General features: G+C 46.7%; 1 protein-coding gene across 1 annotated transcript; it reads left to right on the top strand.

The window, feature by feature from the left end:
- Positions 1-282: 282 nt before the first annotated feature.
- LOC132404441 (carboxypeptidase B-like) lies at positions 283-15,914 on the top strand. Its single transcript, XM_059988574.1, has 11 exons — positions 283-353; positions 763-838; positions 921-1,045; positions 1,142-1,241; positions 7,209-7,310; positions 8,331-8,435; positions 8,534-8,644; positions 10,806-10,896; positions 11,978-12,180; positions 13,698-13,782; positions 15,727-15,914. The coding sequence occupies exons 1-11, from the start codon at positions 283-285 to the stop codon at positions 15,912-15,914; spliced, it is 1,257 nt and encodes a 418-aa protein (XP_059844557.1).
- Positions 15,915-17,437: the final 1,523 nt, after the last annotated feature.

Raw genomic sequence — 17,437 nt, 5'->3', positions numbered from 1 at the left:
GCTTCTCCCTGGTAAATTTGGTGGGTTTAAAAAATTATAACATAGTGACATCAGGGATTGGAGTGAAGCCATTTACAAGACAAACAATGATTCTTAATCCTTCTCAGTTTGGGAGTGGCTGCTGAAAATCATCAGATTTTTTTCAAACAGTTTTCTGAAATATTGCCAGGCACCTGCGTCATGGAAGTTTCAGAATTAAACCAGAAACATGAGTCATACCTGTTTGCTGTATGTATATAACCACCCGATCTACTTGGGGTGTCAGGCAATCCGAGGTAAACGATGGAAGGACTCCTGTTCCTGACGATTGTTGCAGTGATTTCGGAAGCACTTCCAGTGGCAATGCACTCTGGGTAAGGAACGTCCCTGAGTCCCTGAAGACCAGAACAACGGGTCACAGTTTAAGGATAAAGGGGAAGCCTTTTAGGACCGAGATGAGGAAAAACTTCTTCACACAGAGAGTGGTGAATCTGTGGAATTCTCTGCCACAGAAAACAGTTGAGGCCAGTTCATTGGCCATATTTAAGAGGAAGTTAGATATAGCCCTTGTAGCTAAAAGGATCAGGGGGTATAGAGAGAAAGCAGGTACAGTGTTCTGAGTTGGATGATCAGCCATGATCATACTGAATGGCGGTGCAGGCTCGAAGGGTTGAATGGCCTACTCCTGCACCTATTTTCTATGTTTCTATGTGTCATAGATGTGATGGAACTGGGGAGTTATCCCAGACAAACTCATCTGACTTCATATTTTTGTTCTGTAAGGGATAAAATATTGCGCCTGAGACCTGGAAATGAACAGCACGTCCAGTTCTTAAGGGCCATGTCTGACACTGAGAAGGTAAATATATCTTATTACCAGATGAAGCTGAAGTCAATGAAGATAAGCTAAAGAACTAATTGGGTCCTTTCTGTACATGTAGGTTGATTTCTGGTTGCCAGCTTGGTCAGAGTTGTTGATGATAAACTCGACTGCAGACATCAGGGTCCCTGGAGAGTGGGTTTCCGAAATGCTAAGTGAGCTGGAGAAGATTGCATTAAAATATGAGTCAGTGTCAGGTTCCATCTAAATATTCATCAAGTTTAATCATCGTTTAATAACTCCATTTCTACTGGAAATGAAACAATGCTTTGTCTCCTACAGGGTATTAAGTGGAAAGCTGCAAGTCTTGATTACAGACCAGTTAAAAAAAAAGTTATTTCAAGCAAGCTACAGTTATGAAAATTATCATAGTTGGGAACAGGTAAAATGAATTTTATTGCATGATTTTTTTTAATTGTTCACACAGTCTGGTGTAGGTCTGCTGGTAGCCATTAGAGCCTATTTAATTATGACAATCTAACATTGACCATGCTTTATACAGTATATCCTTTGAACTGACAGACAGCAATCTGTCCAATCAATTTGCTAGAAAAGATGGGTATTTATATGAAGCCTTTAGCAAGGCATTCTATGCTCAAAATCAGAACTGCAAAAATTTGGCAGAAAATCAGTATTCAACAGATTCAAATATCATCTCCTTTGGGAAATATGAAGGACATCTGTCCAAGCGTTGATTGGTCGACAAATACAGACCAGATACTGGGAGAGTACTCAGATTTTCTAAGAATATTCCTCTCAGATATTTTAAGTTACAAGTTACAAGTTACAGCTTGTAATCACTTTGGTGCCTCATAGTATCAAATATCAAGTATCAAACTTCTATTCAGTACTGTGCTATCTACAAACTAGGTCATGTGCTTCCTGACACACCTTACCATTCTGCTGCCTGGAAAGTTGATTCTATTCTTTTCTCAGGTAATGATTTTAACGCAAAGATGCTTTGAGTTTGTGGTCAGCTAGCTCCTGGATTTTCTCGCAATGCTCAGGGAAGAGGTCCTGATCAAATTTCCTTCTATTTCATAATGACCAGTGTGTGCAACAACTTTGTGCTGTACAATTTTCGTGCCCAGTGACAACATGTGCGCACTGAATAATTTCTTCAAAAAAACAGTATAAATAAGCCAGTCCTGAAATCGGCGAATCATCGCAAACTCCATGTTGTCAACACTGTCCACGTCAGAAACTGAAAAAGGAAATGTGATTGTGTACAATTGTGAAATATAATAACATGCCAATAAGATAGAGAGTGACAACCCTTTTTGGACAGTTTATATTCCTTTGTGCTGTGGTAGCGTAATATATACGTGTGTGCACAGGCACACATTTCAGGGCACCAAGTTCCTGCTGTTTTCTTTAAGAAGAGCCAAGGATACTATAGAGAGAGTGCAGAGGAGATTTACAAGGATGTTGCCTGGATTGGAGAAGATGCCATATGAGAACAGGTTGAGTGAACTCGTCCTTTTCTTCTTGGAGTGACAGAGGATGAGAAGTGACCTGATTGAGGTGTGTAAGATGATGCGAGGCATTGATCATGTGGATAGCCAGAGGCTTTTTCCCAGGGCTGAAATGGATAACACAAGGGGACATAATTTTAAGGTACTTGGAAGTAGGTACAAGGGGGATGTCAGAAGTAAGTTTTTCACAGGGAGAGTGCTGGGTGCGTGGAATGCACTGCCAGCGAAAGTGGTAAAGTGTAGCAGTGTGCTACACGCAGCGCTAAAATTACGACACGGAGTCGGTAACTGCAGTCGAAGGAAAAAACTTTATTCGAAAAACTTCAGCCTCACTTTTAAGCCTCCCTCAACCGGCCCCCCATGGCGCAGAGGCTCCAAAGCTCTGTGCTCGCAAACCCCCGTAGGCTATCTAATTGTGAGTCGGTTCGGATGCGCCAGGAAATGGGTCGCCACATAACCCCCCCCCCACCCCCAGAACCGGCGATACACACCCCAATGTCCACAGTCTGGGCCAGAACCTGCTTGGGAGGTCGGCCTCTGCGCCGAGGCGCCGGAAACTCGGCCGGTTGCGCCAGGTCCACATGGGCGGGTTTGAGGCGGTCCACCATGAAAACCTCCTCTTTCCCCCCAACGTCCAGCACGAACGTGGACCCGTTGTTCCGGAGCACCATAAACGGCCCCTTGTATGGCCGCTGCAGCGGTGGCCAATGCCCGCCCCTTCATACAAACACAAACTTACAGTTCTGTAGGTCTTTGGGTACGCAGGTCGGGTGCCGCCCGTGCTGTGAAGTGGGTATGGGGGCCAGGTTACCGAGCTTCTCGCGTAGTCTGCCCAGGACTGCTGCGGGTTCTTCCTCTTGCCCCCTTGGGGCTGGTAGGAACTCCCCGGGGACGACCAGGGGCGCGCCGTATACCAACTCGGCCGACGAGGCGTGCAGGTCGTCCTTGGGCGCTGTGCGGATGCCGAGTAGGACCCAGGGAAGCTCGTCCGCCCAGTTGGCTCCTCGCAGGCGGGCCATGAGGGCCGACTTCAGGTGACGGTGGAAACGCTCCACTAGCCCGTTCGACTCTGGGTGGTAGGCAGTGGTGTGGTGCAGCTGAGTCCCCAAAAGGCTGGCCATAGCTGACCACAGGCTGGAGGTGAACTGGGCGCCTCTGTCGGAGGTAATGTGGGCTGGTACACCAAAGCGAGATATCCAGGTGGTGATCAGGGCTCGGGCGCAAGATTCGGAGGTGGTGTCAGTGAGCGGGACCGCCTCTGGCCATCTTGTGAACCGGTCCACAATAGTCAGGAGGTGCTGCTCTCCGCGCGACACTGGCAGGGGGCCCATGATATCCACATGAATGTGGTCGAAACGCCGGTGGGCGGGATGGAACTGCTGCGGTGGGGCTTTGGTGTGCCGCTGCACCTTGGCTGTCTGGCAGTGCATGCACGTTTTGGCCCATTCACTGACCTGTTTGCGGAGTCCGTGCCAAACGAACCTGCTGGAAACCATCCGGACAGTTGTCTGGATGGAGGGATGCGCCAAGTTATGAATGGAGTCGAAAACGCGGCGCCGCCAGGCTGTCGGGACGACAGGACGGGGCTGGCCGGTGGCGACGTCACAGAGTAGGGTCCTCTCACCCGGGCCCACAGGGAGGTCCTGGAGCTGCAAACCGGAGACAGCGGTTCTGTAACTCGGAATCTCCTCATCCGCCTGCTGCGCCTCTGCCAGTGTCTCAAAGTCTACCCCTTGGGAAAGGGCATGAACGGTAGGGCGAGAGAGCGCATCCGCCATCACATTGTCCTTACCCGAGACGTGCCGGACATCCGTCGTGTATTCAGAGATGTAGGACAGGTGGCATTGCTGGTGGGACGACCAGGGTTCGGACGCTTTCGTAAATGCAAAGGTAAGCGGTTTGTGGTCCGTGAACGCGGTGAAGGGCCGACCTTCTAGGAAGTACCTGAAATGCCGGATTGCCAGGTAGAGTGCCAACAGTTCCCGGTCAAAAGCACTGTACTTGAGCTCGGGTGGCCGCAGGTGTTTGCTGAAAAACGCCAGGGGTTGCCAGTGACCTGCGATGAGTTGCTCCAGCACCCCACTGACTGCCGTGTTAGATGCGTCAACTGTGAGGGCGGTAGGGGTGTCCATTCTGGGATGTACTAGCATTGCGGCGTCCGCCAAAGCTTCCTTCGTTTGAACGAAAGCGGCGGCGGACTCCTCGTCCCAGGTAATGTCCTTGCTCAGACCCGATATCAGGGCAAACAGGGGGCGCATGATCCGGGCAGCTGAAGGGAGGAAGCGGCGGTAGAAATTGACCATACCTACGAATTCCTGAAGGCCTTTGATCGTGGTGGGTCGGGGAAAGAGGCGGACTGCATCTACCTTAGCGGGCAGAGGGGTTGCCCCGTCTTTAGTAATCCTGTGGCCCAGGAAGTCAATGGTATCGAGTCCGAACTGGCATTTGGCGGGGTTGATTGTAAGACCGTACTCACTCAGTCGGGCGCAGAGTTGACGGAGGTGGGACAGATGCTCCTGACGACTGCTGCTGGCTATGAGGATGTCGTCCAAATAGATGAACGCGAAGTCCAGGTCCCGTCTCACCGCGTCCGTTAACTGCTGGAACGTCTGTGCGGCATTCTTCAGGCCGAACGGCATGCGGAGGAACTCGAAAAGGCCGAAAGGGGTGATGAGAGCCGTTTTGGGGACGTCGTCAGGATGCATCGGGATTTGATGGTACCCTCGGACGAGGTCTACCTTGGAGAAGATCCGTGCGCCGTGCAGGTTTGCTGCAAAGTCCTGAATGTGCGGCACAGGGTAGCGGTCTGGTGTGGTAGCCTCGTTCAGCCTGCGGTAGTCGCCGCATGGTCTCCAGCCTCCCGTCGCTTTGGGCACCATGTGCAGGGGGGAGGCCCATGGGCTGTCGGACCGCCGGATGATCCCCAATTCCTCCATCCTCTGGAACTCCTCCTTCGCCAGTCGGAGCTTGTCCGGGGGAAGCCGCCGAGCGCGGGCGTGGAGGGGTGGTCCCTGGGTCGGGATATGGTGCTGTACGCCATGCCTGGGCATGGCCGCTGTGAACTGCGGTGCCAGAACCGATGGGAACTCCGCCAGGACCCTGGTGAAGTCGTTGTCGGACAGCATGATGGAGCCGAGGTGAGGGGCTGGCAACTGGGCTGCACCCAGGGAGAACGTCTGAAAGGTCTCGGCGTGTACCAGTCTCTTCCTGGGCAGGTCGACCAGTAGGCTGTGAGCCCGCAAAAAATCCGCACCCAGAAGCGGATGGGCTATGGCGGCCAGTGTGAAGTCCCACGTGAACTGGCTGGAGCCGAACTGTAGCTGCACCTGACGGGTGCCATAGGTCCTTACTGTGCTGCCATTCATGGCCCTCAGGGGGGGACCCGGTGCCCTGCTGCGGGTGTCATAACTCGTCAGAGGTAAAACGCTGATCTCGGCACCAGTATCGACCAAAAACCGGCGTCCCGACCTTCTATCCCACACATACAGGAGGCTATCCCGATGGCCAGCCGCTGTAGCCATCAGCGGCGGCTGGCCCTGGCGTTTCCCGGGAACTTGCAGGGCGGGCGACAACGGCGGGCTTCTGCGCCCACCGCTGGTGGTAGAAGCACCAGTATTTATTGGGCCGGGGGTTGGCGGGCTCTGCGGCCGGGCCTGGACTGGTTTGCTGCTGGGAGCGTGGCTGGGAGATCTGTGCGATGGACGCCCCGCTCACCTTTTTGGCGTTCCACAGCAAGTCCGCCCGGGCTGCCACCTTCCGGGGGTCACTGAAATCCGCGTCGGACAGCAGCAGGCGTATGTCCTTGGGCAGCTGCTCCAGGAATGCCTGCTCAAACATGAGGCAGGGTGTGTGTCCGTCGACCAGAGACAACATCTCATTCATTAAAGCCGATGGAGGTCTGTCGCCCAAGCCATCCAGGTGCAGTAAACGGGCAGCCCGCTCGAGCCGTGAGAGTCCGAAAGCCCTGAGGAGAAGGGCTTTGAATTCCGTGTACTTGCCGTCTGCCGGGGGCGACTGTACGAACTCCGCGACCTGGGCCGCTGTGTCCTGGTCGAGGGAGCTCACCACGTAGTAGTAGCGGGTGTCTTCTGAGGTGATCTGGCGAACGTGGAATTGGGCTTCGGCTTTCTGGAACCATAGGTTCGGGCGCTGTGTCCAGAAACCCGGCAGTTTCAATGAAACCGCATGAACAGAGGCGGCGTCGGTCATTTCTGGTCCAAAAATCGTTTGGACCGTCGGGGTCACCAATTGTAGCGGTGTGCTACACGCAGCGCTAAAATTACGACACGGAGTCGGTAACTGCAGTCGAAGGAAAAAACTTTATTCGAAAAGCTTCAGCCTCACTTTTAAGCCTCCCTCAACCGGCCCCCCATGGCGCAAAGCTCTGTGCTCGCAAACCCCCGTAGGCTATCTAATTGTGAGTCGGTTCGGATGCGCCAGGAAATGGGTCGCCACAAGAGGCAGATACAATAGGGTCTTTTAAGAGACTCTTAGATAGGTACATGGAGTTTAGACAATGAGGACAATGCAGTAGGGAAATTATAGGCAGCTTCTAGAGTAGGATACATGATTAGCACAACATTGTGCAAAGTACCTTTAGTGTGCTGCAGATTTTCCATGTTTCTATGTATCAATGGCTATTGCTGTTTCTGGAACTGGGTAACACAAATAACAGAGGAGATAATGTGGTGGCCATTCCATGAGATATCAATACCTGGGGTTCTGTAGGGAATGCAATCATCCTTCTGGAATCACCATGGCACATTATCAATAGCTTGTCAGCTACCAAAATCTTCCTCATCAGACTGACACATCCAAACTAATAATGGTACAGATGCATCGAGACTTATTAAAGCTTTGATTATCAATTATAGATTGAAGCTTGGACTGCCAAAATAGCAGAAACCTACCCAACACTAATTTCTCGGGAAGAAATTGGAAAGAGCTATGAGGGAAGAAGCATCTACCTCCTCCGGGTAAGATCATGCTTAAGTTGCATTTACTGTCATGTGTACAAGTACCATGAGATATGAATACAAAGAAAACATTGCTTGCTGCAGCATCAAAGGCGTAGAGGTATATAGAGCACACAGAACATAAATTATACATAACTTATACAAGAAGTGGGAAGAGAGAAAGAAAATATGAATGCTAAGTACAAAGAACACAAGCTCAATTGGAGATGAATCCATGGAAGTTGAAGTGGTGCTCCATGGTGTTCCATTGTTTAGACAGGATTAGGGTTGTGTGAGTCAATTCAAGAAACTAATGGTTGTGGAAAGTAGCTGTTTCTGAACCTTGCAATGTGGGAATTCAGACTTCTGTATCATCCAGTTTTGTTGTGGGAGGTTCCCGGTCTGTCAGCTCTAACTTGTCAATTTTCACCCAAACAGCAACAGCTGAATTACCTAGACAATGAGAGATCCTGCGGATGTTGGAAATCTTGAGCAACATGCACAAAATGCTAGAAGAACTCAACAAGTCAGGCAGTATCTATGGAGGGACATGAACTTTGGCATTAAGGGTCTAGACTCTTCATCCAGTCCTGATGAAGGGCATCAACCCTATTATACCTGTTGCTCAAAGCCTGGAATTTATCTCTCAGATATGGGAAAATGGATGCTGGGTTAATCTAGAAGCTATTAGAAAGCAGTTTTAGTCATGATAGATGAGGGTTAGGTAACCAGTCAATGGCAAAAGAGTGTTGATAATTTAGTGGCCTTGCTGAGGTTGGTGAGGTTCTGTTTTTGCTCCATGTTCGAGGGGATTTCACAGTTCTGGGGAAAAGCAACCAAATAAAAGCCTAAATTGGCTTTCGTGAGCTGAAACGTTACATCGTTTCTCTTACCACGAGTACTGCCTGACCTACTGAGTTCTGCCAACTCTCAGATTTCAAGCATTTGCATTTTTGTTTGTTCTGCATTTATTGAAAACTTGATTACACTTGATTGTACTGGCTGGAATTTTGAAGGTAACTCCCAATTCCCTTCTTCAAGGTTGGCAAGAGAAAGGGTGTGGCGAAACCTGCCATCTTCTTGGAATGTGGGATCCACGCCCGGGAATGGATTTCTCCCGCCTTTTGCCAGTGGTTTGTGAAGGAGGTCAGTGGAGAAACCTCAGCTGTGTAATTTAGTTACAGAAGCTTTCTTACTGACATTGAGAAACACGCAATTCATTCTGAATCCATTATATTTCGTAGGCTGTTGAATCCTGTGAAAATGGCTCCCCCCTGAAGACACTTCTCAATGAATTGGATTTCTTGGTTGTTCCTGTTGTAAATGTGGATGGTTACTCTTACACCTGGACTGGGGTAAGCATCATTGTGTAAAATATTGTGCATGTTATTCCATTTGTCTGAGCATTAGCTTGGTTTTCCAGTCTCCATGACTTACCTATTCATCTGTCTGGTCATGGGCCAGGAATCCACCGCAATGTTATTTAGTTTCTATATCAACAGCGTTCTGTTTCAGGTATTCTTCACACCACCCATATCATTGAATAAAACTCAAGTTCCTTCATTCACCACTTTATTCAACCCTGTGTATGGAAGCTACCAAAATGCAGAGTTCTAGGCTGTCTTCTATCGCAATTGATATGTTAATTATTGTACCCCAAAAAGAATTACATATCATCTTCATCATCTAATTCTAAATCTAAGTCAAGTTTATAGTCACATGCTTAAGAACTTGTATTCTCAAGTGAAATGAAACATATACTGGCATCAGCATCTCAGGCACATAGCATCAGATATGCGGGATTCATGAGAAAAATTAGACATAAATTATTCACAAATTTTACAAGAACAAGAAATAGAACAAACAACAAAGTTCATTTCAGTGCAAAGTGATCAGAATGGTCATAGTGCTGCTAACTAGTGGTGATCGGGGTTTGTGGGTTGGTTCAAGAACCCAATGGTTGAAGGGAAGAAGGTGAACCAGGTCTGACTTATTCGATCTGCCAGGGCATTTGTTCTGTAACAGAAATAAAACATTGCCTGCTCAGCATCCACAGAGTGTTATAATTCCGTCTACACTTGGAATGTGTGGAGCTCTCTGAAGCTCACTTCTTGGTCCATCCAATTCTCTTCCACTCATTGCTCTTATCAAGCTAACCTGAAATCTGATTGGATTTAACAGGTAAACTGCTGTCAGGTGTAAAATGACACTTTATCACAACCTCTCTGCTTGTTCTGAACTATCATACTGTTCTACTGCATCCAGTGGAAGATGAGGAGAAACAAATACACAAGATAGTGGAAAGACTCAGCAGGTCAGGCAGCATCAATGGAGGGAATATGGAGTTAATGCTTCAGGTGAATAAACAGCCATTCAGCAGAATTCTGGTTATCTGGAGAAGATAAATTTCAGAGTTATATACGGATACATGTTTTGATAATAAATAAATAAACCTTTGAATCTTTGAACTCAATTTTGATTAAAGGTCTTTGACCAGAAACAATTTTTCTATTTCACTCTCTGCAGATGTTTCATGATCTCCTGAATTTTTCTGGAATTTTCTGTCTTTGTTTCAGATTACTAATGCCTGCAATCATCTTACTACTGTTTCTGGATGGAAGGAAACTGTTTACCTGGATAAATAGTTTAAAGGAACAGAAGGGGGGGGTGGAGGGTGGCATCTTCATTCAAAGGATGGTGATGATGCAGAATGAGCTGCCAGCAGAAGTGGTGGATGTGGCTTCAATTTCGACAGCTAAAGGAAGTTTTGATAAGAAAATAGATGGGAAGGTTGTGGAGGACAATAGTCCATGGGATGGGACTAAGCAATATGATTGTTTGGCATGGACTAGATGGGCCAAAGGGTCTGTTTCTATGCTGCAGTGCTCTCTGACTCTAAACACTGGGAAGACTGAAGCCACCATGACCGGAGGCTTTCCACGTTGCAGAAGTTAGCAATGCATTAGTGATGTACAAGATGACAAGAGGCACAGAGTAGAATGGATCGCCAGAGACTTTTACCCAGGGCAGAAAGGACTAAAACAAAGGGGCATAATTTTAAGGTGATTGGAGTAAAATGTAGGGGTCAGAATTATGACTTTCAACCCATTGAATGAGGGGCTGTCTACATGGGATGGCAGAGGAAAGTTCTTTACACAAAGGATGGTAGGTGTGTGGAACGCCGGCCAGATGTGGTGGTAGAGCCAGACATATTGGTGGCATTTAAGATTGACACAAGGATAATGGAAAAGTAGAGGGCAATGTAGGGGGCAAGGTTTACAGTAGGTTAATAGACTGGCACAATATTGTGGGCTAAATGACCAGTACTGTGATATAATGTTCTCTGTTCGACGATAATTCAGGGATAATGTGCTGAGGTGCTGCTGCACCATTAAGTCATGATTACTGTACTGGAGTAAAATGACACAGATTGAAAGTCTTCATAAATGATACCTATAAAGAATCTAACCGGTATTTTAGCCAATTACATGCCTGTCATTTGTGTTTTGTGTGCAGAATCGATTTTGGAGAAAAACACGCTCCAAGTATCCTGGCAATAATTGTATCGGCACCGACCCCAACCGAAACTTCGATGCCGCGTGGTGCTGTGAGTTTATCTGTTGTAATCGAGACCTTCTGCATGAGGGGTAGTGAGCCCAACTTTGAAATGGTTTTAGTTTTTATATCTGTGAGAAGGAACGATGCCAATGAATCAGAATTTGATCATTCCTGCTGCTCCAGCGTTGACACCCAATGTTGATCCAGGATTGTATTGGATGGATCAGAAATCAGGCCCAAGCTATTTCCACCCTGAAATGTGTGTGACAGAGGCAGGATGTGACACCTGGACAGTTGAATAGCCTTATTGACAGTTTTTAAATGCATTTTCTAGAGTTTGTCAGTCAGCAGTCCAGTGAGGAAGACAGGCCAGGGAAACCTCACAAAGGAAAGAAGAATGTTTAGGTTTCACAATCCATTCATGGCTGGTCCATTGACAAGTTAGCCTGACATGACACACTGTGACTCCCTCTTCTAAATGAGTTAGATTGCAATTGCAATTACTGCAGCCTAATGGGGAATTGTGGAGAAAACCTCGATTAGTTTTGGGAAATGTCCTTTTTGCTGCTCAGGAGAAGCTGTTAAGGTTCTCTTTGAGGCTTACTTTAAAGAAGTTTGCTTTCTTGACAGGACTTCTGTGACACACTTTTCCCCTGTAATCACTGCTCTTCGACCACATTCTCGTCTAGACTCAATGCCACAGACACATATCCTTCTTAACAAATTCCCCAGTTCAGCTGCGAAAATTGAGCAGGTCAGGCAGCATCTATGGAGAGGAATAAACGGTCGATGATTTGAGCCAGGACCCTTCATAAGAACTGAAAAGGAGTTTCTGCAGCAATCTGAGCACAATCCAGTCCTCTGGTGCTGTCTGTGTAGAGTTTCAATGATATCCCTGAGACAGAGTGTGCTTCGGTTTCTTTTTAGATCCCACTGATGTGCAGGCTGATAGGTTAATAGACCTCTGTAAATTCACCCTTTGGTGAGTCTGGGGCAATTGATGGGAACGTGGGGAGAATACATGCGGATTAGCGTAAATGATTTGCTTGATGGTTAGCGTGCACTCAATGGGTCTGTCTCCGAGCAGAATGAGCGTTCGACTACCTGACAATAAGTTTTCTGATCCACAGCCATTGGTGCCTCGAATAATCCATGCTCTAACGTTTACTGTGGCCCATCCGTGGAATCTGAATCGGAAGTCAAAGCTGTTGCGAATTTTGTCCGTGACCACCTTCAGCACATCAAGGCGTATCTTGCGATCCACTCATACTCCCAGCTTCTTCTGTTTCCCTATAGCTACACCTTTTCATACTCACAACATCATGAAGAGCTGGTAAGTTGTGTAAATTATTGACGAGTTTAAAGTCTATGTAGAATATCTCGCTTATTTGAGAAAATGCCTGATGCATTAATGCAACATTTAAAACTAGGATAACAAGAGAGAAAGATTAACATCTCTGCATTTAAGGGCTTTTGTTTATTTTGCTGGTATTCTTTTTTCAACCTCTCCTCGTTAACCTATCAGTCGGAATGCTTCATCTACAGCTCAACAATCCTTGGCTTTGTCCTATCCTTTCCTCCCTCACTCTCCATGTAACGAAAAATGGAAGTCTGCTTTCCTTGCTCTCCAGTTCTGGCAAAGAGCCTCAGTCTGAACCATTGACTCTTTCTTTCTTTCCTTAGCTCTGCCTGATCTCTGGGTGTTTCCACCATTTTCTGTTTTTATTTCAGATCTCAAGTATTGCAGTTTTTATCTGATGTCCATTAACATGTCTTTACCCGGTCATATCTACGTTTCTGCTCTGCACTTCCTGTTAATTTATCTGAGGGTCTTGTTTGCCTGTATGTTATCAGCACGTTCTGTTGCCTTCATCCAAGGTGACCTTCTACAAAGAAGCCGCCAAGAATAGACTTGTTTTCTTCTGCTGCTGTAGCCCATATATCCAAGGTTCAATGTCTTTTGTGTTCAGAGAAGCTCTTCTACACCACGCTGTTGTAACGCGTGGTGATTTGAGTTACTTTCCTGCCAGTTTGAACCAGTTTGACCATTTTCAACTGACCTCTCTCATTAACAGGGCACTTCTGCACAAAATACTGTTGCTCACTGAAATTGCTTTTGTTTCTCGAACCGTTCTCTGAAAATTTTGAGGGACAGTTGTGCTTGAGAATCCCAGGAGATCAGCAGTTTCTGAGGTACTCAAACCACCTCACCTATCATTAACAATCATGCATTCCACTGTCAATGTCATTTAGATCACATTTCTTCACCATTCTGATGTTTTGTCTGAATATGCATTGAATTGCTGCCACACAATTGACGGACTGGAGAGATGTAGAGGTGTACACAATAAAGTGACCACTGAGCATAGTTTAGTGTGGATCTGACTCTGTAGAACCAGAAAAATGCCATAATTGTTTTGTGATTTTTCTTCTCATTGTGCATCAAATTGGGGATTACTGTTAATTTAATGTATGGCTTGTCTTTGTTGCAATGGGTGGGTCTCACATTGTTCTAACAGACATGGCATCATGAGTGATGATAGCATCATTAGATAATTTCACTCACCTCAACTCCAGACTGATTTCACTACCTATGAACTCATTTTCAGGGACTCTACAACTCATGACACAGTATCCATCCATGTATCTATTTCTTTATTTTCTAAGTGCACAGATTGTCTTCCTTTGCACATTGGTGGTCTCCTCCAGTCTCTCCAGACAGTCTGCTTGGTTGTGGCCGACACTGAGGATCAACGAACATCCATCTAGATGGAACATTGCATAAGTCTCTCCTATCTTTCAGTTTGACGGTTTTGATGATCAAGGTGATTTTTGGTGATTTTATTTCAGAATGCCCTGGCTGCAAATGCGGTTATGGAACTGAAACACCTTCATGGATCTAACTACACCTATGGTCCTGGAGCATCGACAATATGTAAGAATACTCTTAATGGATCATAGAGTCAGAGAGCCATACTGTACAGAATCATTGATTTAAGCCTCAACAACTGAGGAAATGAAGTTCTCTGTGATGGCAAATCCTAACGATTTGTCCTCTTGGGGAAATAACTTCTCCTTTGATTCATGGGGAAACAGCAAGAAAACAGGCCCTTCAGCCCAAATCATCTATGCTAGACATGGTGCCTCCCAAACACCACTTGGTATGCTAAGTAATGTGTAATGCCCAGCTTAGTTCTCCTAAAGAAATGACAAGTTTGGGTAAAGTTCCATTAAAAGTAACAATAGTTCACTGTGGCAATATGTTGTTTCTTTGGTGTCTGGCAACTGCTGTTCGAGATTTGATAAACTGGCCAGCAGTGGATTAGAACATTGAATATAGGCAGTACAGCACAGCTCAGCCCTTTGGCCCATAATATATTGTGCCCACCTATCGAAACCTACTCCAGTCAGTCTAATCATTCCTGCTAAAAGACCACAACCCTCCACCTACCTTACACATACTTATTTATTTCATGAGATAGAGCACAGAATAGGCTCTTCTGGCCCCCTGAGCCAGGCCCCCCAGCAATCCCCCGATTAAATTTGGAACTTCACAGGGCAATTTACACTGACCAATTAGTCTACCAACCGGCATGCCTTTGGTCTGAGGGAGGAAACTGGAACACCCGGAGGAATCCTAGGCAGTCAAAGGTAGAAAAAGCAAACTCCTACAGGCAGCAGTGGGAATTGAACCTGGGTCGCCTGTCCTGTAAAGCACTCTGCTAACCACTATGCCCCAATCTATGTAAGAGTCTCTTAAATGTCCCTAATATATCCACCTCAACCACTACCCCAAACATTGTGCTCTGGGAACTTACCCCATCCATGTAAAATAACACCTCCCTCTGACATCTTCACTAAACTTTTTTTATATACTGTTACGTATCCCGTAACTGGATAACTTACCAGCAAAGATAGAGAGGTCTGTTGAAGTCTGATGTCACTATTTTCAAACGTTTTTATTTATAAAGGGGCACAAAAGTAAGGTTAATGCAAACATTCAGATAATGCACATCACCAATACGCAATCTAAAGCCCGGATATAGTCATAATCATCAATAATCTCGGCTGTTGTCTAGGGATTAATATTTTTGTCCATTGGAAATCTAAAGAGTCATTCAGAAGTCTTTCGAGGAATTGTTGGGTTTCACGTGTCTTAGAGGGACCGGTGAGAACGAAAAGAAGACTTGCCCGTATCTTTTTGACCACTCCGTTAAGATCAGGGGAGCGTTGGTTTCCCCGTTGTTAGTTCGAAGTCCTTCTCGGTAGTATCAGCCACCCGCTCCCCAGACGAAGGAGTTAGGAGCACATGTGGCGCTGAGTGGCTTCCAGCTCTCCCGGGAGCGTTGAGCGAGCAAGTTCCTCTGGTGCATCGCTAGGGTACTGCCTCCTGCAGTCCACTTTTATCTTTACTTGCAGAGTTGTAGCTGTCCATCAAAGTAGGGGGATGCAATCTCCACCCCCACATGGCCCGAGGGTGTTCAGGTTCATGGTAGTTGTCACGTAGCCGGGACTTGCACGTGACACAGGTGCCTCTAAGAACAAATGGTCAAAACCGTTGCATTGTCTCTCACTTCCGAGTCCCGAATTAATAGCGATCTTGCGATTCTCCGGAAGGAGGGGGCTGCTCCCGCTCCTTCGGCCCCTCAGAGCTGTGGTACCTTCATAACAATACAGTATTTCTGTTTTTGCATGTTTTTAATCTATTCAATATATGTATATTGTAAATTATTTACTTGTCCATTTATCATTATAATTAATTAATTTTATTTTTTATTATTATTTTCTTTGCTAGATTATGTATTGTATTGAACTGCTGCTAAGTTAACAAATTTCACATCACATACCAGTGACAATAAACCTGATTCTGATTCTTTAGATCCTGCAGCTGGAGGTTCAGATGATTGGGCCCATGATCTTGGCATCAAATATGTGTTTACCTTTGAACTCCGAGACACGGGTGAATATGGTTTCCTGTTGCCTGAGTACCTGATCAAACCAACTTGTGAAGAGACTATGCTGGCAATCAACTACATCGCCACTTATGTTCTCAACCATCTTTATTAAACCTCCTAATGACGGGTCAAAGTTAAAGGTGGATGTAGATTTAGAAATACAAGCAGTTTTGATTTTGCAGGTGGAAATCTTCGTATTTTTCACAAGTATCATGTCCTTGCACGCATTCAGTAGGATAATATTCACCTTGGTTATTCGTCCTTGTCAGACTCATTTGATCATATCATGTAGGAGGAAGGCATTTGTCTCATGGTGTCTGTGATGGCTCTTTGAACAGAGGACACAATTAGCCTGAAGTCCCACTTACAATGTTCCTTTTTTAAAAAAATTACTTGCATATGTTACGCCCCTGACAAACAGGGAGAAATAATCATGACAGTGACGTGACGTGTCTTCACTGAGAACTTTTACTCAAGTGAAGAAAGTACCACGATGTCCCCTAGGTATGTGGGTGGAGACAGAAGCAATCGACCTCAGGCTAGCAGATCAAGGCTACTCTGCAGATCACTGATAATACTATTAGAGCTTAACCTTATGATGCAACATCAATAACTCTCAGAGACTGGAAGTGAACAATAGACTTTTATTAACAGCAAAAGGGAGCATGACATCTTGAAGATTGAGGGAGGAGCAGTGCCCCAATCAGCTTTATACAGGAGCCTATGGGAGGAGCCTGTCATGGTCCGGATCGGTTCCCCTTTAAATTTAGTTAGGTTGCGATCCGGACCATTGACTCTTTGTTCCCTTCTAATTCCGTTTCACGCGTCCCTTGAGCTTGGCAATCAAGGTAATCTACCCTCGACCCGAACCGGCAGCTTATAAGCCCCTGGCTTTAGCCGTTCGTGGTGAGAGTGTTAAGAAGCCTTCGTAAGTCGCCACCGCCACGACAAGCCAGAGTGACCCAGCCCGCATCGGAGTACCAGCAATTCACCTTCCATCGCCAGAGTGATCCAGCCCGCATCGGAGTACCAGCAATTCACCTTCCATCGCCAGAGTGATCCAGCCCGCATCGGAGTACCAGCAATTCACCTTCCGTCACCAGAGTGATCCAGCCCGCATCGGAGTACCAGCAATTCACCTTCCATCACCAGAGTGACCCAGCCCACATCGGAGTACCAGCAATTCACCTTCCGTCACCAGAGATATCCAGCCCGCATCAGAGTACCAGCAATTCATCTTCCGTCACCAGAGTGACCCAGCCCGCATCGGAGTACCAGCAATTCACCTTCCGTCACCAGAGATATCCAGCCCACATCGGAGTACCAGCAATTCACCTTCCATCACCAGAGTGATCCAGCCCGCATCGGAGTACCAGCAATTCACCTTCCGTCACCAGAGATATCCAGCCCGCATCGGAGTACCAGCAATTCACCTTCCGTCACCAGAGTGATCCAGCCCGCATCAGAGTACCAGCAATTCACCTTCCATCGCCAGAGTGACCCAGCCTGCATCAGAGTACCAGCAATTCACCTTCCATCGCCAGAGTGATCCAGCCTGCATCGGAGTACCAGCAATTCACCTTCCGTCACCAGAGTGACCCAGCCCGCATCGGAGTACCAGCAATTCACCTTCCG

The sequence above is a fragment of the Hypanus sabinus genome, chromosome 2 (assembly GCF_030144855.1).
Source record: "Hypanus sabinus isolate sHypSab1 chromosome 2, sHypSab1.hap1, whole genome shotgun sequence".
NCBI lineage: Eukaryota > Metazoa > Chordata > Chondrichthyes > Myliobatiformes > Dasyatidae > Hypanus > Hypanus sabinus.
Note: the sequence above shows the minus strand (reverse complement) of the source record. Positions and strands in the feature narration are given on the sequence as shown.

Excerpts from the sequence above, each read along its gene's own strand:
- LOC132404441 (XM_059988574.1), top strand. The coding sequence starts at position 283 with ATGGAAGGACTCCTGTTCCTGACGATTGTTGCAGTGATTTCGGAAGCA. Across the intron at positions 1,242-7,208 it reads ATTATCATAGTTGGGAACAG|ATTGAAGCTTGGACTGCCAA; the intron begins GTAAAATGAATT and ends TATCAATTATAG. Across the intron at positions 7,311-8,330 it reads GAAGCATCTACCTCCTCCGG|GTTGGCAAGAGAAAGGGTGT; the intron begins GTAAGATCATGC and ends CCCTTCTTCAAG.